The sequence below is a fragment of the Macaca nemestrina genome, chromosome 3 (assembly GCF_043159975.1).
Source record: "Macaca nemestrina isolate mMacNem1 chromosome 3, mMacNem.hap1, whole genome shotgun sequence".
Taxonomy (NCBI): Eukaryota; Metazoa; Chordata; class Mammalia; order Primates; family Cercopithecidae; genus Macaca; species Macaca nemestrina.
The window spans coordinates 7,370,783-7,397,872 of record NC_092127.1 but is presented as its reverse complement, the minus strand read 5'-3'; the positions used below and the strand labels follow the sequence as shown (position 1 = coordinate 7,397,872).

Genomic DNA, 27,090 nt, shown 5'->3' with positions numbered 1-27,090 from the left:
AGAAATAGAAAAGCTTTAAGTATGCAGGACAAGCACACATTTTTCTCACTCTTCTCATCCATAGTAGTATAAGACATGTGAAATTTCTAGAATAAATACAGGATTGGAAAAGTCATTAATAACAGCAGTCATTTGAAAGTGTCACCTAATTTAAACACTTTTGCTTTAAGTTATTGCAGTGTCATGAGTTTTATTATGCTCAATTTATTAGTAAAGGCCTGCAGAGTTCACAGCCATTTATTTTTCAGGGAACTTGATTTTATCATTAATTTTTAAATACGTAATACTCCCACTTTATTTTTAGAGTGCACTTTATTTGCAAAGATTGGTTTACTCTGATCAATACAGATGTTTTCAGGTGTGTAGTAAAGCAGAAAGCCTAGAAAGTCAAAAATGTACAAAATATGCAGCAATTTTTTTAGACGTTATACTCCAAAATTTAATGTGTATACACAGGCTCCCCCCATACATACATACATATACATACATACATACATACATACAAACAAAATACTATGTGTTACATTGATTGCTAAGTCAAGGTTGGAAAATATAAGAAGAATGACCAAGCTCCTGTTTCTACTGTTTGAGTAACTTCTTCTTGAGGGGAAACTTTTCTCTTCCAAAGGAGTGACATCTGGGTGGGAAAATTTTATTGTTTGGGACTCGAGCCAGGACACGGAAAATAATTCGGACAATTTCTATTGCCTCACAAGTGTACTAAACAAAATTCTATCAGTGCAATAATCCTTTCTCTGGGTTGAGTTCCCATGGTTGGGGCCACTTAACTTGCCCATCTCTCTGGAGGTACTTATGGGCTTAAAAAGTTGACAAAGGAGCTCTAAGTTGGGGCCCCGCCCTCCTCCCGTAATTGCACCCACTTGATCCTATGCCACGTGACGCTACTGTAAATGCCTAGTGCTGATCCCTGAAAAGCCTAAATGTTTGAGTGTTTATTTCTGAAAGACATTCTTAAAAAAAAAAGAAAAGAAACTAACACTGAACATATACTCACTAGCTGTTATCTCTTTTTCCCCCTAATTAGGACAGAATTTTACCCTAAGGCAGTTAGGAGTTTGTGAACCAGCAACTCGAAGAGGACTGGCATTTTGTGCGGAAATGGGGCTTCCCCACAGAGGTTACTCTATCAGTGCAGGGTCAGATGCTGATACTGAAAATGAAGCAGTGATGTCCCCAGAGCATGCCATGAGACTTTGGGGCAGGGGGGTCAAATCAGGCCGCAGCTCCTGCCTGTCAAGTCGGTCCAACTCAGCCCTCACCCTGACAGATACGGAGCACGAAAACAAGTCGGACAGTGAGAATGGTAAGTTTCCTTTTTTGCTTTATAATGTTGGCATTCAGTGCTTCTCTCTGTTTTGGTTGACTCCAGGGGGAGGGTGGATGTTTTTCTTTCTCTCCTCCTTCCTCCCATCCTTCTTTCTCTCTCTTTCTTGTCCATTTCTTTTTGTTTTAATGTAGTAGAACTCAAGAAATGTCCTTGAATAATGCATTTTTTCCTGGAAAAAAAAAATCAATATTTGACATCAGATTGTTCAATTAGGCAAGCAGCCTATGATGTTTTGGCTACAGTTTTGAAAACTGTTTACTCATCTACAGAAAAAAAAAATAGCTTTGACTTCTCTTGGACCATGTCACCTGTTGTCTTCTGTGGATTGGCAAAGCACGTGTTGATAAAGTTTACCGCAGAGCCGTGTTGCAGTCAAAGATATCTTTGTAGGTTCCTCTTGAAGATATCTCAGAGAAGTCGCAGAATCAGAATGGATGAGTGAGCCTGCAGAATAGTTTATTAACAGGGCTCTAGTGATCGAAGAACAAATTTGATCATGCTTTAAACTTACTAGTTGATGACAGCAATTGAAATCTTGGTAAAGAGGGGGAGTGTGGCCTTTGACGTTCTTTGGGGACTGGATTACTGTGCAATTAAATCCACACACAAAAATTGGATTTTAGGATATCCAAATAGCAGCTTTATGTCTATTGTAAGAAAAAAAATGTCTTTATAAATTATTGGGACTTTTTTTCCTATTGCCAATGCAGGATAATTTATAAAAAGTTAATTTATATGCAATAATAAATTTTAAAGAAAACTTAATTTTTAGTCAGTGCTGCTTCTAGGAAGAACTGGGCATCAGCAGCCATGCACCAGACAAAAAATTCTCCTTCAGCTTTTAATATGAACAGTGCACTAGCTATTTCAGTCTAGTTATTAATGCTGTGCATACCCTATGCATCAAAAAGCAAAGAGAAAATTAAAATGGAAGAACTGCATGACATTTGAAAAGAAAAATGGTTGTTTTATCAATGATATTTCAGTTTTATTATTTATTGGGTGACTTTGTCAGCTTTGCTTTGGAATAGAAAAGTGGATCTATTGTTAGCTTTCAGTTTCAGCTAAGTCACAGTGTGAAGTAGCACCTAATGCTTATTAGTTATTTTCTTTCTATTCATGAAAAAAAGGTCTAATTTAAACCAATGCAATCAATTTTTTATCTTATGTAGAATCTTAGTGCATTAAACCAAAGTCAAGATCAAATAATAACTATATACTCAATGTCTTCATTTTGGAAGTTTCAGTTCTTGGTGGAGGCTGGCTTTATTCCAACTCAAAAGAAGAAACAAGGACAGTTATTTTGACAAAATGAGCCTTAGAATCAGGATGCCAACATTTTGCTCAGCTAATCCATTTACCTCAGTAAATCCTGTGTTTATATCCATTTTCATAGTGGATTCAGAAGTCACTAACCTTAAATACATATGGTTTGGAATCAATATTGCTTCCTGTCCAGCTGTACTTCACATAATACTCCTTGAGCAATGGGAGGTACAATGGTCATATTCAAAGGTAGCACCCAGCATTTAATTTTCTTAAAATACACAATAAAATTTGTGATGTTTTAGAAGACTAGAACGCAGCAGGATAATGTGATCAGTTCCGATTATCTGCATCATAGATCATCCATATCCATAGCTATCAACTATGTTTTAACATTGGGTCAGTTTGCCCTTTCCACCCAAAACTTCTATGGCATCTCTTCCTTTCTCTCTAATGACAAAGGTATCTTGTTATGGTATCTGTATTGGTAAAATATAAATTAATTTTATTATGTTTCAAATTACTGCTAAAAGGATCTCATGGTGAATTCCCAAACACATATAATTTTTTTTCCTTTTCAGAAAATATAAACTTTGTAACCTTTAGTTAACAATATATAATATCCAAATGTTAGGGAGAAGGGAAGGAAGACTTGTGAGTTTCTCATACCACTGCCCTCGCCATTTCTGTGGATTAATATTAACTAGAGGAGGAAATTGTTTCGCCAAGAATCTTCTAGACCTTGTTCTTAGAGTGATGTAAAGGCAAGAAAAGTTGCACTCTTTAATTTCTCCAAGTAGTGGCTAGGAAGCAGAATGAAGAGAGACAGGGAGAGTGTCAAGGGCCTTGCCTTGAAATTCAGAACATTTGGCAGCATTTGTTGAGAGTAAACAGGTCAGCCAAGTTAAGAGTATAAAGTGTCAAAAGCAATGTTTGTTGAGTTGGGCAACATGATGACTTGTGTTTACTCTTTTTCCAAAGGTTTGGTTGTGGTTGTAATTTTAAACAACGTTTTGATGGTCTAAGAATTCCCAATGAGAGCAGTTTAAAGAAAGAAACAAAAGAGGAAATAAAATAGATTATGTTGTCTTAATGAATACTGGCTATTGCATATATTTAAAACATATGTCCATAGGAACTTTTCAGATTAATTTATTTGTTCTGAAATTTTGGTGATTACTTAGAAGGAACAAGATTTCATTTAATGTAATTAATTACATTAAGATATGGGGAAGCATAATTTTCTGAAGTATTTAGCAGACCTTATAATTTTGAATTGTGGAATTAAACAATAGTATTGAGGATTTTTTTCCTGATATTAAAAAATTATGTGTCTTTCCCTTAAGCTGGGTTATAGTAAGAAGTGAAATTTGCAGTCATACACAGGTTCTTCTAACACCTTTATAAATAGTCGTCTCAAAACTAACTCACATTTTTACCTATTAATTCCTACTTTTACTCAAGTAATTCTAATATAAAGTTACAAAAATAATTCAATTCTACTATCTTCAGGCATTTTTAATTGCTCTAACTTAAAAAGCTATTGATTTTCTGGCTATATTTTCCTTTGACTCGTCAATCCTTTCCATTGTCTCTTTTATTCATTTTTATACTAGCTTGAGATGTGTTCTTGGAAGTTCTATTATATCACTAAAGGTTGAAAAGAGGAGACGGGTGAAATAACTCACCGAAAGGAAACTAATTTAAGAACCAGATGCTGATGTGTTTTCATCTGGTTTAACATGAGAGCTTTCCTTGACTGTTTTCTTCATTTGAAATAACTATGAATGAGGCTGTTTTTCCTAGAAAAAAAAAAAATGTTATTCAACATTGTAAAATTATGCAAGCAGAGTGCCTGATGTTCTAGCTACAACTTCAAAGAAGAATTTAGTCACTAAAAGGGATTAGATTCCATTTATTTATTGATAAAGAGGCCAACAGTTCAAGTTAAGAAGGCGCTAGAACTGCTGTGAGGCTAATGAAATTTTGATGGCCTGAGCATCCCCCAAGAGTAAGAGAACATTCGGACCGTGTCACACAGTTCTCTGTTAGCTGAGATTCAAAACAAGTGATAAGGTTTATTCTTTGGCAAAACTAACTTTTCACCAGCCATGGGGATCTGACGTTAAAAAGAATTTTGATAAAAAAATTTTTTTACAGCATATTGAGTTTCCTATGTAATTCCAAATATTAATCTTTTTCCAAATGAAGGATATGGGAGAAGCCCTTTCTTGGCACCCATTGATTGTTGTGGTGTCATTGTTGTAGTGGACTCTGCCATGCACCAAGGCAAGTCCTGGAGGGACAGTGATTTGGGATCACCTACTAACAGCAGTTTGAGTAAAAACGGTTGAAAGGTTATAAAATCAGTGTGATGGGGTACCCAGTCAAAGGTAGAATTCTCAGCGTGCTCTGTATTATTGTCGGCACTGGGACTACAGGTGCGCGCCACCACGCCTGGCTAATTTTTGTATTTTTAGTAGAGACGGGGTTTCACCATGTTGTCCAGGATGGTCTCAATCTCTTGATCTCGTGATCCGCCCACCTCTGCCTCCCAAAGTGCTGGGATTACAGGCATGAGCCACCGCGCCTGGTGGTGTTAAAATACCTCTGACTGAAACCCCACCACCCAGCTTCGCAAGCGCTGTAATCTGACCTCAGTTCCAAAGACCTATCTAAATGTCAGAAACAAAGGTCTTTTTCTTTTTCTTTTTTTCCCAAAACATCAGTCTTTAAGCTTTAAAAATGTTTCCTTGGAGAGTAACTCAGAGTGTTAAGAGATGTGCAGAAAATCCGAAGAAGGGTAGGGTTGCTCCTGGTATCAAGGAAATAACCAGAAGTCATCAGGACAGTGAAGATATTTAGCAAAGAAATGTAAGTGGGAAAACACGTAATAAAGTTAGTTTTGTGATTAAGTAAATAAAATGTTTGTGTGTGTATCACTTCCCAGAAGCAGCCGGGCATCTATTGTCCTTTGTCATCCAGCCAGTGTGGTGGTGTCACAGGTACCTGGATTCGGGAGGGTTCACATTCATTCATTCATCCCTTGCGAGGGTTACCCCCTGAATCACCTAGAGCGAGGGCTGTCAACTCTTGCAGGCCTTGTCTGCTCCTTCAGCTGCGTGCTGAGTTCCGGAGGGGCTGAGCTCTCCTGTTGGAGTCTAGTTCCTTCTTCCGCCGCCTCAGCCTGTTACCCCCTTGGAGAAAGATGACCTTTGATGTAAGGCAGGCCAGCAGGCATTGGCACTGCTCTTCCACCTCCTGGTGACTCAGGACCCCGAGAGCCTCCATTGAGGACGGTCTTTGCGAATGTGATGCCCGGAGGTGGGACTCCTGGTTTCGTATGGGCACTACCACCTCCCAGCTTTGAGACCTTGGGCAAGTTGCTCACCCTTCCGTGCCGCGGTTTCCACATTGTAAAATAGGGATAACAGTAAACAGGGTATAGTCCTGTGAGGTCGGGGCTGTTCTGAGAATTAAATGAGCTCAGGTATGCCTGGCGCTTACAACAGTGCCTGACATCTGGTGAGTTCTGAATAAGTGTGTGCCCTTGTTATTATTTGTAAAAGGTGGAAAATTGTATCTGTTTTATGTGGCTATGAAGATTAAGTTAAATAATATCAAGTGCCTACCTACCTATTGTGACTATCTACCACAATAGATATCCCCTCCTCCTCTCCCGCACTCCTCCTTTCTCACCCCCTCACCCCACCCCAGGGCTGCATTCATCAAGTGTTTGAGCAAGATGGAGGAGAAGTAACGGTGTCTTCCAGATAGGGCAGTGATCATTGGCGCAGTCTAGAATTTTCTGTCGCCATTTATTGACTCTTATTTTTCTCCAAACCCCACATCCTTTTTAATTTACTGTAATTAAATGAATGTACATTGAATGGTGCTGATAATTAGTCTGATGGCTGTAGACTTCAAAGATTTTAGCATGCTCCTTACCCTCTTGGCCAAAGAAAATGTCAAAAGTAGTGTTTCCCTCAAAGGCATGTTACTTAGACAGCTGGTCAATTAAAAGGCAATTTAACTGATGCTCCTCAGTTCACACAACAAAATAAATCCTTCCAAGAAGACTTCGTTTCTCACCTAAGTTTGAGCAATGTACCTGTTGTAGGACCCCACTAATGCCACATTAATTGGGCATGATACTGAAGTATTATGGACTAATTTGGCTAATGAAAAAGGGTATAACATTAAAGTACAGTCTTTTTAAATGTAATAGATACTTGCTGTGCACAGCTGAAACACTTTTCAAGGAACCAATTTTACTTGTCCTTTGAAATAGTATTTTAAAAGTCTACTTTCTGTATGGAAAAATAAAGTCTAAAAGTTGCATTATTGTATTCTAATAGGAAAAAGGTGTACCCCTTAAACCAATTTGATAAATGACTGTAGTGATAGCGTTTCCATCAGTCTCTGAAGAGAGAACTTCAGCTATTTTGCAATCCTGATTTCCATGTCAGGCGGAATTCTGTTCTCTGGAAAGGAGGGCAGTGCCATTTCTTCTCTTCCTGAGCAACTGCAGATAGGTGAGAGAATGAGGAAATAGACGGACTTGTAGCACTTCCAGGGCTGATTAAATTCTAGGAGAGTTTGAGAGAAACAGCCACCTGTGTCATGTACTTGCGATCATTCTGGGACAACACAAATGCCACATCTCTCGTGGCTGTTTGGAGGAAGGGATACAGTCTTAGTTTTCTGACGATGATTTGAAGAGAGGTGTGCTTTTTCTCCTCACTAGCATAATTCCGTTCCTTCAACTTTATCCAGGAACCTTTTTTGAACTAACTTGGGATGTTGATTGAAAGACGTAAAATGGAATTCTGTTGCTGTAAGAAACACATGGCATTTCAGTGTTATTCTAATTTTATGAGATTCTATTACACATACTAAACTGTAACTTGAATATGAATTTCACTGTGGGCCCTCTTCTGGCATGTAATGGTCAGTTCTGGCATGATCTCCTGTAAATAAATTATATTTTATGTTTTATGTGCACTAGAATGTCAAAAATAACAAAAGTAATATGTCGGTGGGCTTACTAAATCAGGCTCAGAATTAAAGTGCTGCTTTGCAAAATGCTGTCAAATAGTTCCTAATATATAAAAATAATTACATTACCTTGATAGATATACATTTACAATTTCAATAGTGACTTGTCATTCTTTGAGCAAAAGCTTTCATGTTTCATTTAAGGATGAAATAGATTGACTTCATGGGTATGTACAAATCACTTTTTAGTATAATAAGTTATGATTTAGCTGGCCGGGCACGGTGGCTCACACCTGTAATCCCAGCAGTTTGGGAGGCCAAGGCAGGGGAATCACATGGTCAGGAGTTCGAGACCAGCCTGGCCAACATGGTGAAACCCCGTCTCTACCAAAAATACAAAAATTAGCCTGGCATGGTAGCAGATGCCTGTAATCCCAGCTACTCAGGAGGCTGAGGCAGAGAATTGCTTGAACCTGGGAGGCGGAGGTTGCAGTGAGCCGAGATCACGCCACTGCACTCCAACCTGGGCAACAGAGTGAGACTCCATCTCAAAAAAAAAAAAAAAAAAAAGTTACGATTTAAATAAGATTCTAAAAAATTTAGTATTATGAAACTAGAACTGAAACAACTATAAAGTTCACTACTGTTGTTATTACAGGCTTAAGTATTTATATACATTCATATTTTTCTGTTCTAAGAGGATTTCCAGAAAGCGTGGCAGCTTGCTACTCTTCACATGGAAATTGCCATTTCTATTAAACTGAATTTGTGTTCTAAGTGTTTTTGTTAAAGTATACAGAATATATGCCATCTCTGTTTCAATTCTAAATGTTCTTTTAGTCGTAGAGTTGAAATTAAAGTGAAGCATGCTATGAATGTATCAAAACTGATGATGTATGCTATTTTGATTTTTGAATGTGTTTTTGATATCCTTGAAAAATCACAGTGGTAGCAGTAAAATTGTTTTAATTAATGAATTGAATAGCAGTGAGTGCTGAATCAGGTTTATTGATGTAATTATCACTGAAATAGAAAAAATAAGTGTTAGAGCCATAGAACCTTAGTTTATTTGCCATTCTGTGGGCATTCAAGTGTTGGAAAATCAACTGGGTTTTTTTTTTATTTTTTGGTGTTATTTAAAGAATATTCTTCTCAAGTCATAATAATTCTGTTTATTAACATTACATACACATACAATTTTATACATGATTATCTTGTACATTATTTACTGAATGGTTTGAATACTAACTTCACTATATGGAAATTTTCTTATATTTATCAGTTGACTTGAGATCGTTTTCCATAATAAATAGACTGTACATAAACTGAATGTGAAACCTATTTGAATGCGTGTTAAAATGGATATAAATGCATATACACTTGAGAAAAGAGCAACTAAAAATGTCGGATGACTATTGGCTTGACTTTAGTCATACAGAACCTGAAAGCTAAATAAAGTTCGAGTGTCACTTACGGAATAGATTTCTTGTTTACTATATCAACTAAGTCTTCATTCAACAAATCATAAATGCTGGATATGGTACCAGGTGCTGGAAAAACAAAAGTGAGTAAGATGTATTCCCTGACATCTAGAAGCTCACAGGGTGGTTCGGCAAACCGGCAAGTAGGCATGTAATTAGGTTTTGATGTGGTTAGTGTTATTACACACAAATGCAGAGTCAGTGTCAGCCCTGAGCTGATTGTTGCCGACAGAGACTGGGGGCAGGAGAGGAGAGAATGTTTCATAAAGAAGGAAGGAAGCAGCATTGGACCAGAGGCTTCAAGGATGTGGAGAAATTCAAGATGTAGACAGAACGGCGAAGGAGCATGTGTAACATCCCTGGGGAATGCTCCAAAAGCCACAAGGAGCTTGGTGCCTGGAACATATGAGGCTGCACAAAAGGAGCCCCAGAGCAGAGTCTTCAAGGTGATGCTGAGGGATTTGCACGTTTTCCTGCAGGTAATGGGGAGGCTCTGAGGGATTTTAACGCAGGGGAATAGTATGGTCGTGTTTGCATGTCACAGAGTACCCTGAAAGCAGTGTGGAATGTCAACTGTCTTTCCTCAACGAGAGCAACCTCCCTGGGGACAAGGCCCTGTTCACTGTTGTACCTCTGAGCTCGCCTCACCTACCACCTGAACCTGGAAATGAAGCTTTTGTTGAATGAGAAAACAATGGACTTAGAGGTCAAACTTGGAAGCAAATTGGCCAGTTAAGTAGTATTATAATTATCAAAGTGGGAAAATAGAAAAGTTTGGATCAAAAACCAGAAAGGAAAGGGAGACCCATTTAAGCAGAATCAAGATTTGATGATTAATTGGGAGAAGTGAAACATTTAAAGAGACTATCTTCCCCAACACGAGAGACTCGGTGAATGACGGTATAATCCAAGTTGAAGGTTAAAGTATTTTGTCTATGGTAAAGTTAGTAATTCACATGAGAGCAGATTGTGTTTGAGGTGTCTGTGGGCCATCAAATTTCAGTAATTTATTAGCCAATTATATATGTATACACACACACACACACGTATACACATATATATAAGAAATTCAATTAGCTTTCATGTAAAAATATTTACTCTGTGATCTATATTATTTGCAGTTAAAGCCGCAGGGCAGAATTAAACCTTTTCTGAAAGCAAATAGATCGAGAAAAGAAGAGGAGTGAAGCTAGAATCCTAAGCTCACCAATATTTAACATAAGGGGATAGATGAAGCACCATTAAAAGAAACGAAGAAGGACCTTTTATAGAGGCCAAAAAAAAAAAACAAAACCCTATAAGATTAATTGACAAAAACAAAAGAGACATACTGTGATTGGCAGAGTCAAAACCTTCCAAAAGTTGCTGGGTACGGCAATACCCGTGTCTGTAGTCCCAGCACCTAGGAGGGAGCCTGAGGTGAGAGGATGGCTTGAGCCCAGAGGTTAGAGAGCAGCCTGGGCAACACAGTGAGACCCCATCTCAGAGAAAAACCTTCCAGCGAGGACAATGTATGTGTAGTGGGCGTGGAAGTCAAGTTGTGGTAGGTTCAGAGTTGAACCAAAACCTTAAATGTGGCACCAGCAAGTGGAGATTATTCTCTCCGAAGCTCCACTAAGGAAGGAGAGAGTGAGGCTGGGGGATCCAGGGATGGAGATACTTGTATATTGGAAGACATTTCAGCATCTTCTTAAGGAAAGGGACGGAGCAGCAGAACAAGGAGAAGGTAGAGTAGAGGCGATTGAGGGAAAATGAAAAGCGTCTGGCCTCTGAGAATCAGGAGTGAAGAGGCCCTTGGAGTGTGAATGTGGGTAACTGCGAGTCCCTCAAAACTTTTATTTTTTAAGGTACTTTTCATCTCACAACTTTGTATACATAATTAATTTGGTGTTTGCTATAGAAAAGATTTACTAAAGAAGATACGTTTCTGTCTAAGATTGATTGAAATCATAACCAAATTTACGTCAGTGTAGTATAAATTTATAATATTTGATGGAACTGACAGTCCATGTCATCAGAAGGTTTGGGAATGAACACATTCTTATCCAAAATTTATATTTTACTTAAAATAGTTCTATAAAACTGTAAAACTGGAGTTACACATCCGGATTCTAATGGAAAACAGTTATTAGCTTTGGAGCCAGAACTATAGCATTGCTCTCGGGACAGTCCGGGGACATAGGTAACTTCTGATTTCCTCTCCTTGATCCTTGATGTGTATATGTGATATTTGTGTATATTCATATAGGGGTGTGTGTGTGTATATATATATATGAATGTGTGTACATACTCATATATATGTGTATGGATGTGTATATATTCATATATGTGTATATATATGAATATGTACATATATGTGTGTGTGTATAATCTTTGCCCTGAGGACTAAGTTAATAGCTAGGAAATAAGTTTCCACCTTAGTAACTGTCACATAGTTTTGCACTAACAATCTTCTTCTGCTTAAAAAGAAAATGCATGTTTATAAACATAAAGTTATATAATCAGATTCAAGTTTTTAATGAACACTCGAGACAATATCAAACATTATGTTAAAGAATATATATACAAAAGGGAAGCATAAAACCTAGTTACAAGTGATATATCCAAGAGAAATAGAAATAGGCCATTAAAAACCGGAGCGATAGTTATTGTTTGCATATTGCAAACTTGGAAAATTATGACTTTGTGAAAAAATTTCTCAGACTAAACGGGCTAATATAAAGTAATCAGTATGAACTTCCAACTGGTTGATATAGGAGTGTTAACGTTCACAAGGAGAGAACTTAAAATTTTGACATACAGCATATGAAGATTCCTAGGGGATTTGAAAGTACTTGAATGAAATGTCAGTTGCTATAGAAAACAAGTACAAAATATTCTCTTGTAATGGACTGTGTCTCATTTATTGTGACTGGAGTACCATTGTATAGATGGCAGGGTACAAAATATGCCTATAGGTGAACCAAGTTATTTAAATGAAACCATTTAAAGAGTTTATGGTTTCACATAATCACTGGAATTTTTAAAGCATCTAATCATTATTTGTAATGCACCATCTTAATAACCCAAGTAAAATGATGGGATATGACAGATGTGATAAAAGTGGAACTTTGCATCAAATGAACTTAAGAATAAATCATTATGAGTGTTTAAATCAATGTCCTTAATTTTTCTGTGATGTGATTTAGCATTTCCTGATTATTGGGCAATACAGATAAGCAGGTGGATAATAAAAACTGGTTTCTCTTTTAGGATTTACACTTTTATCCTTAATCTGTGTGTGTGTATATTCTTTTAAAAATAAAAATTGCAACTTCAGTTTTCACCTGTTTCCACATGCTGTTAGATTTTTTTCTATAACATAGTACTTTTTTCATGGCATGGTTTATCATAATTTAACATATCTACTACTTTTGGACATCCAGGTTTGAACTTTTCGCTACTGTAAGTGATACTGCAATAATTATCCCAGTGGCTAAATCTTTGCCTCTAATTCTGTTATTACCTTAAGATAAATTTTTGGAAGTGGAATTTCAGAGCCAACAGGCTATACAACCTAAGGCTTTTGAAACACCCTGTCAAAATGCCCTGCGAAAAAGCTTGTATCAATTTATACGCCCTACAGTGTACAAAAGTGCCTTTTCCCCCAGGGCACTGACAGGGAGTATTTCCATGCTTTAAATTTTTGACAATTTGACAGATGAAACAGTGTCTTACCTTTTTTGTAATTTGTATTCGTTTGATTAATGAGTTGAATATCTTTTCACATGTATGTACCTTTTGGATTTCTTCTTTTGTGAATTGCCAATTCTTGCCTCTGTCTATTATTCTGTTTGGATGTATGAAGAAATGGGTCACCCAGAGTATAAGGAAAGCTGAAGGCAGAGATGGACGTTGAGGACACCAGGACCGTGACTCTGCTTTTTCTCCCTGTGTACGTGTGGCCTCGATGAGACAGGTTTGGTTGCAGGACCTTTTGTGTATAAACATCTCCTTACAGGTGGGCCTTCTGCTCATAGACATAGGTGTAAGTTTCACAATAGTGAAGAGCAGGTGTAAATGAGCTGGGGCATAGCCCTAATGTGTGGCCCTAAAGTCTAGCTGGATGCCGCCTGTACACTGTTTACTACAGATTCTAGGTGCCGAGAAGGTCTGCACTTACTCCAGTTCACAGTAGCAAGTTCATTTTCACAAAGTTTCTCTATCTTTATTGAATAAATAAAAAACGTAAAGCAGGTGGCAAATAGCACTGGCAGGTAAATCTCTTTTCATCAATCCATAGAGTGTTGGAAAAGATGCAGGAGATGTATAGGGATATAGATACAGTCCTATGTCACTTAACCCATACGTTCAGAGAAATGCATCATTAGACAATTTTGTCATTGTGTGAACATCATAGAGTATCAATACACAAACATAGAGAATATAACCCACTATGTATGTAGGCTGCATGGTATAGCCTGTTGTTCCTAGGCTACAAATCTGTACAGCCTGTTACTGTACAGAATACTGCAGGCAATCATAACACAATGGTATTTGTGTATCTACACCTAGAAAAGATACAATAAAAATACGGTAGTATAATCTTACAGGGTTACTGTCATTTATGTGGTTCATCATTGATCAAAACATTATTGTGTGGTGTGTGATTGTAGAGATATAGATATAAATATAGATGATTATGGACATGAAGTTTTTTTCTTATTAAGTTGCAAATCGTTTTTATATTATATGAATCTTATTAACCCTTAATCTGTTTGTAAATATTTAGATCTTAATATTCTGTAAATATTTTCCTGTTTGACTTTGTGTAAGGTATTTTTGATATAAAGGATTTTTTTTACAAACTTTAAAATATAATCGAATCAATAGCATTATTTACTTGTGGCCTCTTATGCTTAAAAATATTGATTTCACTCTAGAGCAAATACGAATTATATTTTTCCTTATATGTATAATATAATTATATTTTTCCTCATTTATATGTCTACATCCTTAAGTATACTTACTATATATTATATATATAACATTTAATTCCTCTGAATTTTGTAATGTAATAGTTGAAGTAGGAATTTAATTTTTTTTCACATTATCCACTTTTGTAAATGTCATTTAATTTAACTAGGGGATACTTCATATTGTCTAATAAATATATGCTAATCTACTTTATTTCAGCAATGAGACCAATAAAAACTTGTGCAGTCAAATCTTTGCAAAGAAGTGGGATAGGATTTGTGAAATATAATAGGTTTAAATACTAAATTCAGGTTTGATGATTTCTGATAGATTTAGAATGCTAACTAAAAATAAATATTTTCAGGAATACACAATTAGCCACTAGGAGTGTAATGTGTAACCTTTAGGCATTGTAAAAAAAATGTAATGCGGAAAAGCAGACTTAAAGAAGCTTATGGAAGTTACATTTGATGTCAGAAGCAGTAATCAAGATCCATTTTTCAGTAAAAATAAAGTGTTAATCCTGCAAAAAGTCAGGTTACATAAGCTCATAAGCATAACGTTTAATCCCTATATTACCTATTTTGAGAGTTCGTTTTAAGGAATAAAATACATCCTTTGCTGTCAAGCTGATAGGCTTGTAATATTGGGCTTTACAACAGGGAAACAATTGGAAGACAAAACAACTAGATGAAATACATTGCTAAACTGCACGTTGAGAAGAGAAGAGCAATGAGGATTCAGAAAAGGAAAGACTTTGCAGAATTTATAGGTTGAGCAGGACTTCGAAAGATGGTAAAATCTGTTTTAAGTGTAGCAGGAGAACAGTACATACTTAAGAGTTGGAACTGCTCCAGGAAGTAGTGGAAGCAACAAGGGAAAACAATGGTAGCATTGTAAGGAGGCCGCCCGATCTGGAGAGATCCTCTTGGGAAACCGTGGAAGTTAACATTGACAGTTAAGTGGAATCCACTTACAAAGAACTGTGAGCATTGTGCCAAGAGGTCTAAGACTGTTTCTGTAGTAGTGTCTGGCCAGCCTAGGTCCTAGAGCAGAACTGAGACGCGATGAACAATGAATGGACTCTATCAGGGTGAGCTTGGAATTGATGAGTCAAGATCCATTATGAAATAAGAAGGTGTTACATCGTGAATAGACTAGAAGGAACAAGTTGTAGCAGTGTTGACAGGGCTCTGTAATGTGAGAGAAGAAGAGTACAAGGCTAAAAAAGACTCCAGGCTTTTGGGTGCAGAACCTGGAGAAATGTTCCTGTAATAGAGAAAGAAAAAAAGGAAAAGCCGTAGAAAGATAGTTAAAATAGACTGTCATCTGCACAATTACATAAAGTCATAGTGCAGAAGAGTTGACATTGAAGTTTGTGAAATAGTATATAGTATATAAAAGTGTTATCAAAACTCAAAAAGAAATGTGGATTTAAAGAAAAACATAATGGTTTTAGAGAATAAGGTGGACAGTGAACAATAGCAGATCAAGTTCAGGATCAAAAGATGAAAGGATGGAAAAGTTATTTTTCCATCTTTCATAAGTCATTTATTAGAACAGGTCATTCAGTGATCACTCGGTATCTAATAAAAATACTACATCATAGTAGCCTAGTTAACTTTCATATACCTGTACTCCAGTACCTTAAGGTGCACTAATTTGCTACTAGAGTAAGACCCTAGCGATTAAAGAGCAGAGTCTGAGAATATTTTATCCCCATATATTTTCGTTACTTCCTGCCAAATCTCAAAACAATCACAACATAAAATAGATTTTCTGCACTCTTGACTTTGTATTTATCTTCACCACAGCCGTAATGAGAGTTTTGCAACTGATATGCTTTCCATGGGAACCTCCTGAGAACATGAACATCGCAGGCAGGATGGTGCAAGGAAGGAGGCTGTAGGATTATGATAGTAAACTGTATTCCCTTCCACCTGTGAGTCACAATCCTGATTAAGATTTTCAATCAAGTTGATTGAGTTTTGTAGATAGCTTGTTAAAGACACAGCCGATGTCCTGGCCAGTGGGCTCTTTTATCCTGTAAAGACAGGCTAAGAATCCAGTACTTTGTATTGTCGATCTTTGCATCTTCAGGGTTTCCATGTTAGTTCCTTAGTAACTAAGTTCCTTACTTAGTTTCTAACTAACTTCCTTAGTTGCTAATACCATTAGCAGATTGAGGGCTCTTACTCTTTTATCTCAAAATAGCAAAAGGTGAGTGCGGAGGATCTGTGGGAAACATAGCCTATATAGTGTAGCCTTAAAATGTTGTCATAGTTTCACCTGTCTGTCCCCAAATTGATCTCTAAAAGGGATAAAAGCTGATGTAAAGGGATCTATTTGGAGGTGAGGGTTTGTTCTTTAAAGGATAAGAACATTGCCCATGTATATATCCATGAGTGCTGGTTTCTTCCCCCAGATTGCAAGTGGTTTGTACGGCATGTGCAGCCCATCTATAGTTGACAGTTGTCAGGCAGGATTCCCTTTAGAAGTATCGGAGAGGAGACAGAGTGTCTGTTGACCCTTTCTATGGGATGTGTTTCTTCTCTTATTTCGATCGTATGGTTTCCCTCACAAAAATCCTCCTACTCCAACCAATGCTGGTTCTGCAATTCAAACATCGTTCCCTCATGAAACACTTTGTGTTCGCTCCAGAATCTTTTGACCTCCCCCACAGCAAATGTCATTACTATCCAGAAGCATTTTGAAAACAGCCATTTGTAACAGTGACCTTTCCAATGATAATTGCTAAGGATTTTGGATGTGAATGTTGTGTTGTTGTTCTTCAGAGAAACCAGTATATGAAAATCTAAATGGCAGAGAAGTTGATGGAGGCAGAGATAGGCATTTGGATTTTACTCAACATTTATTATGTTTAATCTCTTCAACTACCCTCTGAGATTAGTAGTATTATCCGTGTTTTGCAGAGGAAAGAAAACTAAGGCTTAGGAAGAATCTAAATACCTTGCTAAGGTCACACAGATACTGAGTGACAAAGCCAGGAGTTGAAGCCACAGCCTAATTCTAAAACCTGCTGAGTAAACGTCCTGGTCTTGGGTGGAATCTGTTGGTGTCCAGACAGTAGTAGAGTGTCGGTCCTCAGCTCACTTGCTTTGCAAAGAGAAGGAAAGAGCTTTTTCAACTGAAATATCCTCACTGTCTCCAGGAGCTTCTGCGCAGCTAAATTTCTTTCCTACTTCTTAGTTTGAGATGTAATCCTGCTCTACTAAGAAAAGTGTCTGGACAGGCGCAGTGGCTCATGCCTGTAATCCCAGCACTTTGGGAGGCTGAGACAGGCAGATCACCTGAGGTCAGGAGTTCGAGACCAGCTTGGTCAACATGGTGAAACCCCGTCTCTATTAAAAGCACAAAAAATTAGCCGGGCGTGGTGGCAGGTGCCTGTAGTTTCATCTACTTGTGAGGCTGAGGCAGGAGAATTGCTTGAACCCGGGAGGCGGTTTCTGTGAGCCAAGATTGCACCACTGTACTCCAGCCTGCGTGACAGAGTGAAACTCTGTCTCAAAAAAAGGAAGGAAGGAAGGAAGGAAGGAAGGAAGGAAGGAAGGAAGGAAGGAAGGAAGGAAGGAAGGAAAGAAAAGTTTCATAGGCACAGTGGTAAGAGCATTTGATGAGAAGATAAGAGATCTGGTTTCTTATTCTGGTTCTATCATTAATTCATTGTTTTACCTTACACAGCTCACCTGGTGTCACTGGGTTTGAGTTTCTTCAAATTGTGCCTTCTTATTAAATAATTGTAATGTGCATTGTTTTATCTTTGATTAAGATTACAAAGCTAATTTTGCAAAGGTTTTTCTTGAGGATTTATCTCAAGGGAGGAAAGTAATGTTGGGTGAGGATAGTTCTAACAAAGTGAAGATGCAAAGTATAAATATCCAGGAAACCACCTGAAGTGGTAAGAAAAGTTAAATTTATTTTTTGCATCCATCAAATGTAACCCAAGTTTCTGTTGCTTCTGTGTGTCTTTTGTAAGTATCATGTCTATGACTAATAGAGCTTAAACTAATACAACATACACTCGCCTACAGAGCTTTTCTTTTCTTTTGTTTTGACTGGTAGTGGTAGTCAGGAAGAAATTCTTTGGTGAATACCTTACCATACCTAGCAAGCAGGTCCTATATTTAATTGGTTAATACAAAAATAACTGACATTACCTGAATATTTTAATCAACCTTTTTAAAAGATGTCGGTTTTACCCAAAAAGAGACAATAACATTTCCCCTTTCTCTTTCACATACTTTCCAAAGGGAACGATGTGGTGTGGTACTTACTGTTTTGCTTAACCATGGTCCTGATTTCTAAACATGAGTCATTCCTACCCCAGATTTTCCTGAGTATTATTATCTGTATCTTTCTTGAGATACTACAGGCTCTTAAAACACAATCTGGAGCAATTCAGTTCATTATTTCACTATGAGAATATTCATGTGATTATCCGCTTGTTTCTAGGGGAAGTGATCTCTGCAAAACAATTCTGCTTTCTGTTGCTAAAGGATCTGCCAGATAATTGAATATCTTAATAATAAGTCTGCTCTGGACCTTGAGAGACCTTAGTTTTATTTTCTGTAAGGAAGCCTAGAGAGACAAAACTGAACTAGGTATCATGGTTTTTCTGTATTTGCCTGTGTTTGTGTTTAATTAATTTTTTTTCCTGCTTTTGTTCTAAGTTCTTACTATGAAGTGGAGACGTTTTGGTCTTCAGTTTCATGGCGTACTTCTTTTCGCATTTGAGAAGCAAGACTGTTATTCTTCCTTTCTCAAAACTAATTAGACCAATATTCATTCCTTGATAAATCGTTCCTACCTTTTAGCCCTAGTCATTTTCATTATTCACTGAGCTTTTTCCCAGTTTATCATGACTCCTTTGTTTCTGAGGACATCAAAAATTCTCCTCCCCATCATGCACACATACACATACACACACACACACACACACACACACACACACACACACAGACTTCCTTATGTTTTAATGCACTGTTGATGTGTGTACCCAACATCTTTTTGCCTTTTTAATGGTAACACCCTATTTCTGTTCAAAGTTATTTTTAGTGTCTAAAATGTGTATCAATGCTGTGTTAAAAACCGTGGTGTCTGCCCTCAAATATGTCTTCAATGGGTAAATCTGTTTTGTGACCCTTTTCTTCAATCTGACCTAAGCTTCACCATAATGTTTCTGAAACCACTGAAAATATCCACAACGTGTTACCTTTCTCTTCTCCTACTTCTTGGTAAATTTCTTTGTAATTTCCAACTTTGGATTTCTCTAGAGTTTTCCATAAAATTCTTATTTCCTGGATCACCATGCATGAGTAGATTAGGATTTTCTGATCATTCTCTTCCCACATCCTCTAGTCTTACCAATCGAATACAATCACACGTTCTTGTCTAGTTTCCTATCCTGCTTCTAATTATCAGACCCTCTCCCTCCTGTCCCCTCTCATTTCATCATTTTAAATTTCTTCATAACTGAGGTATTCAAATATATGTTTCTTTCAACTTGCAGTTCTTAACAGACCAGGATGAGCAGTAAATATCTATTTGAAGTCCTGACTTAGTAGCTTTTCAAATGTTATTTCCCGCACCCTACAAGTCGATGCAACTTTAAAGAGATCTAGGTTTGAAAGAGAATACAATATGTGAGTTAATGAAAGGCTGTTTCACGAACCTGATATTTCAGTTTGTATCTGTTTTTAAAATATACCTTAAAATGTCTTATTGTAGTTTGCAACTTAAGGTGTTATATAGATAAATTATGCAAACTCTCATTAACAAAAATAACTTGCTGTACATTGCAAATATACTTCCAGTTAGAAGACTGCTGTTGGGGAATAGAATGGTAACTCTCTTTTAGTAGCCTACTTTTTTTCCTAGCAGGCACAAATCATTAGGAATAAATTGTCTTCTGTCACTGTAGCCAGTAATTGGTGACATTTTCTTGTCACTGTGGGATTATAAATAACAGCAATATATGTACTGTCAACAGATTCATTATGTTATGCCAAACATAAACCAGTAGTCTGTTTCTTTTAGCTGTAGTTTGCATGCCTTCCATATTAAGTATGACACTGACATCTTTACAAATTAAAAAAATACTCAACAGAGCAGTTTTGTTATTAATTTTTTTAAGCTTTAAATATATTATAATATCTTCTATTTCTTCCATAGCTCTTCTGGAAAATATATTCTTCCAATATTTCTTTGTTTGCAAACAGATATTTGATAACTGATGAATTAAACAGATAGTTATTTTTAGTAGTAAAGCATACGAGAGATTGTAAGCATTTTTGATGCATCTTAGCAGAGCTCAAGTTATAAAAGTAATGATGCATACCTCGTTTTCAAAATTTTAGTTTACATAGTAAATAGTGGTCACCTGTCCCATGCTGAACAACAACAAAAAAATCCATCCAGAAGGAAAATTAACATGGACTAAATGTCATAATTACTTGCTTCATTGATAATTTTGACACATTAATAATTTTTTTTTTGAGTCTTGCTCTGTCACTCAAGCTGGAGTGCAGTGGCATGATCGTGGCTCACTGCAGCCTCTGCCTCCCAGGCTCAAGTGATCCTCCCACCTCAGTGTCCTGAGTAACTGGGACTATGGGCATGTGCCACCACATTTGGCTATTTTTTTTTTTTTTTTTTTGGTAGAGATGAGGTTTCACCAGGTTGCCCAGGCTGTTCTCAAACTCCTGAACTCAAGCAACTTGCTTGCCTCGGCCTCCCAAAGTGCTGAGATTACAGGCATGAGCCACCGCTCCAGTCCTATTGATAATTATTAAGTTAGATATCATTTTCTAATTTGAGTGTCCTGGCAATGGTATATACCTGTCACCTCTTTGACCTCCCGATAAAGAAGGGCAACATCTCACTTTCAGTAGCTGCCATTGCTTTGTAGAGAAGAAGTTTTATTTTTCTTTGCCTTTGCAAAATTGAGACAGAAAAGGCCCTGCTGGTTATGGAGAGGGCATGGAAAGCAAGCTGGCTCCAGCTTTCCTGTGACCGCTATCTTCCTAGACAAGTTTGTCAGCCTCTGCATGAGTCTGTTTTGCCTTGCTATCAAGGAGGTACCTGAGGCTGGGTAATTTATAACGGAAGAGGTTTATTTGGCTCATGGTTCTGCAGACTATACAAGAAGCATGGCACCAGCAACTGCTTCTGGTGAGGGCTTCAGGAAGCTTTTACTCATGGAGGATGGAAGGGGAGTGAAGTGTCATGGTGAGAGCATGGCAAGAGCAGGAGCAAGAGAAAGGAGGAGTTACTGGGCTCTTTTTAAAACCAGCTCCTGCATGAACTAACAGGGTGAGAACTCACTCTGTCACCAAGCCATTCATGAGGGATCCCCTCATAATCCAGACACCTCCCACATGGCTCCACCTCCAACACTGGGGATCATATTTCAACATGAGATTTAGAGGGGACAAATATCCAAACTATATCAGCCTCTGAACCAAGACTTGAAGGGTGTAAGTTCTTGCCTGTTCCCTAGAGTCATTTTTGGGAGCCCCCTACTAAAGGGAATTCTGACTTTCCTATTGAGGAGATGCCTTCTAAACTTCTCTCTTTGGTTCTCTCTTAACAGCTACACAACATTTAAAGACCTTTCAAAATTTTGGATTCCCCTACTTTGTGAAAATACTGTTATCCAAGTTTTCCTTACTTTGTTTCTTATTTATTCACTCAGCAAACACAGCCAAGGCATTGTTTCTGACTCTCCAGGGACTACAAAGCTGAAAAACAAGACTTACTGGTGCATATAGTATATATATATTTAGAAGTGACTCTTAACGGGAGCTACAGTCACGTGTGAGTTTCACACCTCTTTACTCACATGCTTTGTGTCTTAATATTTCTGTATTAATTTTTCATTATTCTGGGAAGTACATCGTTCAGATACCCCTTCACCTAAAAGTTAGTCCTTTAATAAAGCGTTTTACTACTAATAGAGGCACCATAGTCTTTTTGGTTTTACAGACTAAATCTGAGTTGTATTTGAATTTCAATCCTGCTGTTTTTTTCTTGGCCACTTCCTTGATATCCTTTCTATTTAAAATAATGCTATATAAAGCAGCAATATAAATTGTAAACTCAACATATTCTCTCTCTTTCATAATGGAAAATTGTAAAATAAGTTTTTAAAATATAAACCACTATAACATTTTTAAGACATTATGAAATCACATGATGAGTTGTGTTATATATTTTTCATCATGGCACTCAAAACGATTTGCCAAAGTGGAGCTCAAGTTTCTATTTTTTCTTCCCACTTACCATTTCCAAATCACTTCCAAAATTTCAAGTTCATTAGCCTTGTCTTTATTCCCTACATGAAATCTTTCCATGGCCATATACTTCCATCAAATTCAAACTATTTATTTATTTCAAAACTATTTTTAGTTCTGAGTATATAGGAGGTGTATATGTTACTTCTTCAAATTTCTTCCTGTCTTTTGTCCTTTTCTTACATCTAGAAAATGATTCCCCCAATTCTCTTGATCTTGGCTTCCTAAAACGTCTTTGCACCAGCGAAGACAGGATGGAAGTTGCATCAGCCTTCTCAGGAACACTTAAATTCTCTAAGCATATCTCCCCTGTTATCTAAACACCAAATAATCTTATTTTTGCCTTCTTTCCTTGTGATGCCTTGTGAAGACATTGTAATGGAGTCTAATTTATTATTTGCCATATTGTGAATAAACCACGAGTTTTCTTGCCGCTCTGCCTTTGATCATACCATACCAACCATCTGAGGTACCCCTTAGACACTCTTTGCAGATCAAAATCCTTCCAATCTTTCAAGGCTCAACTTAAGTACCTCTTCCTTTTAGTCACCCTAATAACAAAGGACAGTGAACTTTCTGGCCTCTAAATTCCCCAGATGTTTATTCTCTCTAATGCTTCATGACATTTAGCATTTACTACCTTATTTTGAAGTTATCTGTTTACCTGTCTTATTTTCCTATACTAGATCATAAGTAGCAAGAAAAGGGGAATTAGGCTTCTAAGTACATTCCTTGGATTGTGTAGCAATAAAGCCATACGCCAAATAGATGCCTGGTTAAAGTTTTCAACAGCAGAATGAACGAAGTGTCCATTGAACTAGGCATAATGTCACAAAGTGGTGGGAGGAATTCAGAGAAAAACTTAGTCATATGCAGACAAAGGTTTTTATTTTCCTGGTGGAAAAATAGGTATTTGTATTCTCTGACCTTTTGTAGAAATATTTTATAAGGAGTTGCGTGTTGTAGATGGTTTTTATTTTTATTTTTATTTTTTGAGACAGAGTCTTGCTCTGTTGCCCAGGCTGGAGTGCAGTGGCGCAATCTCAGATCACTGCAGCCTCCACCTCCCAGGTTCCAGCAGTTGTCCTGCCTCAGCCTCCCGGGCAGCTGGGATTACAGGCACATGCCACCACATCCGGCTAATTTTTTTTGTATTTTTAGTAGAGACGAGGTTTCACCATGTTGGCCAGGCTGGTCTCGAACTCCTGACCTCAGGTGATCCACTTGCCTCTGCCTCCCAAAGTGCTGAGGTTACAGGGGTGAGCCACTACGCCTGGCTAAGAGTGGCATGTTGTGGATGCTTTTTAAAACAACATTTGTAAAAGGGATAATGAATGTACTGACTTCTATGACATACTGTTTTAATTAGAATTCAGACCATTTGTGCATCCCTTATGATAGTTTCTTCTTCTTTGCATTCACTAGATTTCCTTTCCTAAATGATTTATACACTTACATAACTGGAAATTTTAAACATTAAACGTATTGCATCTTGTCATTATGTATTAAAATTATTTTCATAATCTTCAGTACTTGAATATGTCATATGTTCTTATACATATAATTTATGTTAAGAATTTCTTCAGCAAGGTTTGCACTGCCATTTGGCATGCTTTGGCATCAATATTGTAAAATACTATAAGGGGAAAAGATAATTCTAACAGTTCTCCCCTGTGTTCCCATTAATTTGTTTATTATCAAGGTCTTCATTAGGAATATAGTTGCTAATATAAGCCCTTAATAAACAGAGTATAATTGAATTTTCAATATTTTGTCATCTGGGAGTACTTTTCTTACAAGACCTCTGCTCCATCTTGTGACTAATTGTCGACAGTTACTCAGTGTCACCATATTGATGTCACCTAACATTGCAGAAATATCTGCCTGATTGCATTATATTTGAAGATATTCATTTCAAGCCCTTGATATTTTCTCTTTAAATTATTTACCTCAATTTTAAATACCATTTAAAATGCAATAAATGTAATGAGCCGACATGTTGTGAAAACACAGAATTAGACATAAGCTAAGATTTGTTTGGGTAGAAGATAAAGACGGTCATGTTGTGTGTCCCCAGGCACGGGAGCAGCAACATGGCAGAGGAGGGAGGTGGCTGAACCAGAGTCCGTGTACAGAAACCAGAGCGATGGCCACTGGACCCATTTTTTTCCCCCCCTTGAATTGGGGTTGTTTCTGGTCAAATGAATTTTTTTTTCTGTGAGTTTCACCTGGGTTGAATCAGACGTTATCTTGATATTACATTATGCTGAATAATGTTCTAAAAGTGTATTATCAAAAATAAGTTAAGACAATAACAATTGAAAATGCTAGATACAGTTAGATTGATTGAAAAATACAAAAATCTTTGTTTTTGTTGGCGCTGTGTAGTCAGAACCAAGCTTTTCACAAATTCAGAACACAAAGTAGCAACCCTGGAATATTCCAGGTTTATGTCTGTTGTCCCAGTGTAATCTGCACTGTCTCCTTCCACTCTTAAACATGTCTTGGTTTGGTCATTAAGTTAAATGGTCACCAAACTGCAACACATTTTTGGTTTAGTACCTCCTCTATTTCCCAGACAGCTTGCTAATGACCCATGTAGTAAAATTAAAACAATTGTGTTCCGATTCAGGAATCCTATACTTGACCTAATTTGCAAAACTTTTCAAACTCTCTTTGTTCAACAATCAAATTTTGATTCTGGGTACAAGCACATAAAGCCACATTTTTTCTTTTTTCTTTCTTTTTTTTTTTTTTTTTTTGAGACGGAGTCTTACTCTGTTGCCCAGGCTGGAGTACAGTGGCGTGATCTTGGTCACTGCAACCTCCACCTCCTGGGTTCAAGCAATTCTCGTGCCTCAGCCTTCCAAATAGCTGGGATTATAGGCGTCCACCACCATGCCTGGCTAATTTTTGTATTTTTAGTAGAGATGAGATTTCACCATGTTGCCCAGGCTGCTCTCAACTCCTGACCTAAGGTGATCCGCCCACCTCAGCCTCCCAAAGTGCTGGGTTTACAGGCGTGAGCCACAGTGCCTGGCTCCACAATTATTCTTTTTTTTTTTTCTTGAGACGGAGTCTTGCTCTGTTGCCCAGACTGGAGTGCAGTGGCATAATCTCAGCTCACTGCAAGCTCCGCCTCCTGGGTTCACGCCATTCTCCTGCCTCAGCCTCCCAAGTAGCTGGGACTACAGGTGCCCACCACCACGCCCGGCTAATTTTTTTGTATTTTTAGTAGAGATGGTGTTTCACTGTGTTAGCCAGGATGGTCTCGATCTCTTGACCTTGTGATCAGCCCGCCTCGGCCTCCCAAAGTGCTGGGATTACAGGCGTGAGCCACCGCGCCCGGCCCACAATTATTCTTTAATCTGGATATTGTAATTGCTTGTTTCTAATACACTATATATAAAACAAGTCATATATGTAAAACTAATCATGTATATATATCATGATATATATTTATATGATTTTTAAATTTTCATTAGGAATACAGTTTCCCAAAGAGAATTCTTCACATTGTGGGAAAGCAAGAGAGCCTGGTGATGCTAGGACGTTATCCTAGACTCTGTGGGTACTCCCTTAGTTTATCACAACAGCAAAGTCGGAGTGAATGTCTTATTGTATGATCATAGAGAAGAAAATCTCCGTAGGTGAGTGAAATAGAGTAAATGTAGCAGGATGAAAAACTGCAATCTCAGATGACGTGCTCACTTCAGTTCAAGCAGACGTTGATGGATATCCATGATGCTCACTGTGCTAGGTCATGTGGAGGATGCAGAGGGAAGGCAGTTCGCTTGCGAGGACTGCGGTTAGGAAGTGGAAGTGGAATTGGGAGTAGCTCCCTTTCACTGAGCACTCCCAGTCTGTGCAGATTTTGTTCTTGGCTTCTTAAAGGCAGTGAGCTCAGGTAATTGTGATTCCTATTTTATAAATAAGGAAACCGGCACACAGAGAGATTTATCCCTTTGTCTTTCTGGAGCACCTGCATGTGCTGTTCTGCAGACGACTGGGGTATGGTGATAAACCAAACAGACAGGTTCCCTGTCCTTATGGGAGCTTACAAGTCTAGAGGGGAAGACAGACCTCGCACAAGTGAACCACAAAAATACGTACGCGCACTGCGAACAACGAATGGAGCTGGCTTCTGTGAGAGGGAGCATTCAGAATGTAGGAGAGGGAGGCTTCTCTGGACCAGGTGGCCAGGGAAGTCATCTCTGAAAAAGTGACAGGTTTAAAGCTGAGACTTGAGGGGACAGAAGGAGCAAGTTAGGTAACATAGCCGGAGAGATTCTAAATGGAAGGAAAGCATTGCAAAGACCCCAGGAGTGCAGGAGCTAGTGGGAGCGCTGGAGAAACTGAAAACAGGCCTTGGAAGGGTCACCCAGTGGTCACGGAGGACAATGGCATAACTCATGAAATAAGGGTGCAGAGGGAAGTCAGGCTTTGCAGAGTTTGGATTTGAAAAGATTTTGAATGTTTAAAAGATTATTTTGGACTGCAGAAGTGTTTTTTCTCCCAAAATTGCAACGGGAAGCCATGAAAGGGTTTTGAACAGGGAGAGACATGATCCAACTTGCCTAAGAACCTGGAGCTAAAAATTCAGAGAGCTGGAATTGAACTCGGGCCAGTCTGACTTCAGAGCTCAGCTCCACATTCTAAAACCATTTCCCCTGAGACTCTACAAATAACTGAGTACGTGGCAGAAGGTGCACACCGTGGCTAGGTATGC

At 37.9% G+C, this 27,090-nt stretch overlaps 1 protein-coding gene across 19 annotated transcripts in view; it reads left to right on the top strand.

The window, feature by feature from the left end:
* LOC105466614 (teneurin transmembrane protein 3) overlaps window positions 1-27,090 on the top strand; it is a 2,765,046-nt gene that overhangs the window by 2,305,589 nt on the left and 432,367 nt on the right. For 15 of the 19 annotated variants that reach the window (XM_071092797.1, XM_011715684.2, XM_071092796.1 and 12 more), the window contains one exon: window positions 1,046-1,324. The exons of the other annotated variants lie outside the window; for them this stretch is intronic. In XM_071092797.1, the coding sequence (XP_070948898.1) occupies window positions 1,046-1,324 (279 nt within the window). The remainder of the gene's footprint in view (window positions 1-1,045; window positions 1,325-27,090) is intronic. 19 annotated transcript variants of the gene reach the window in all.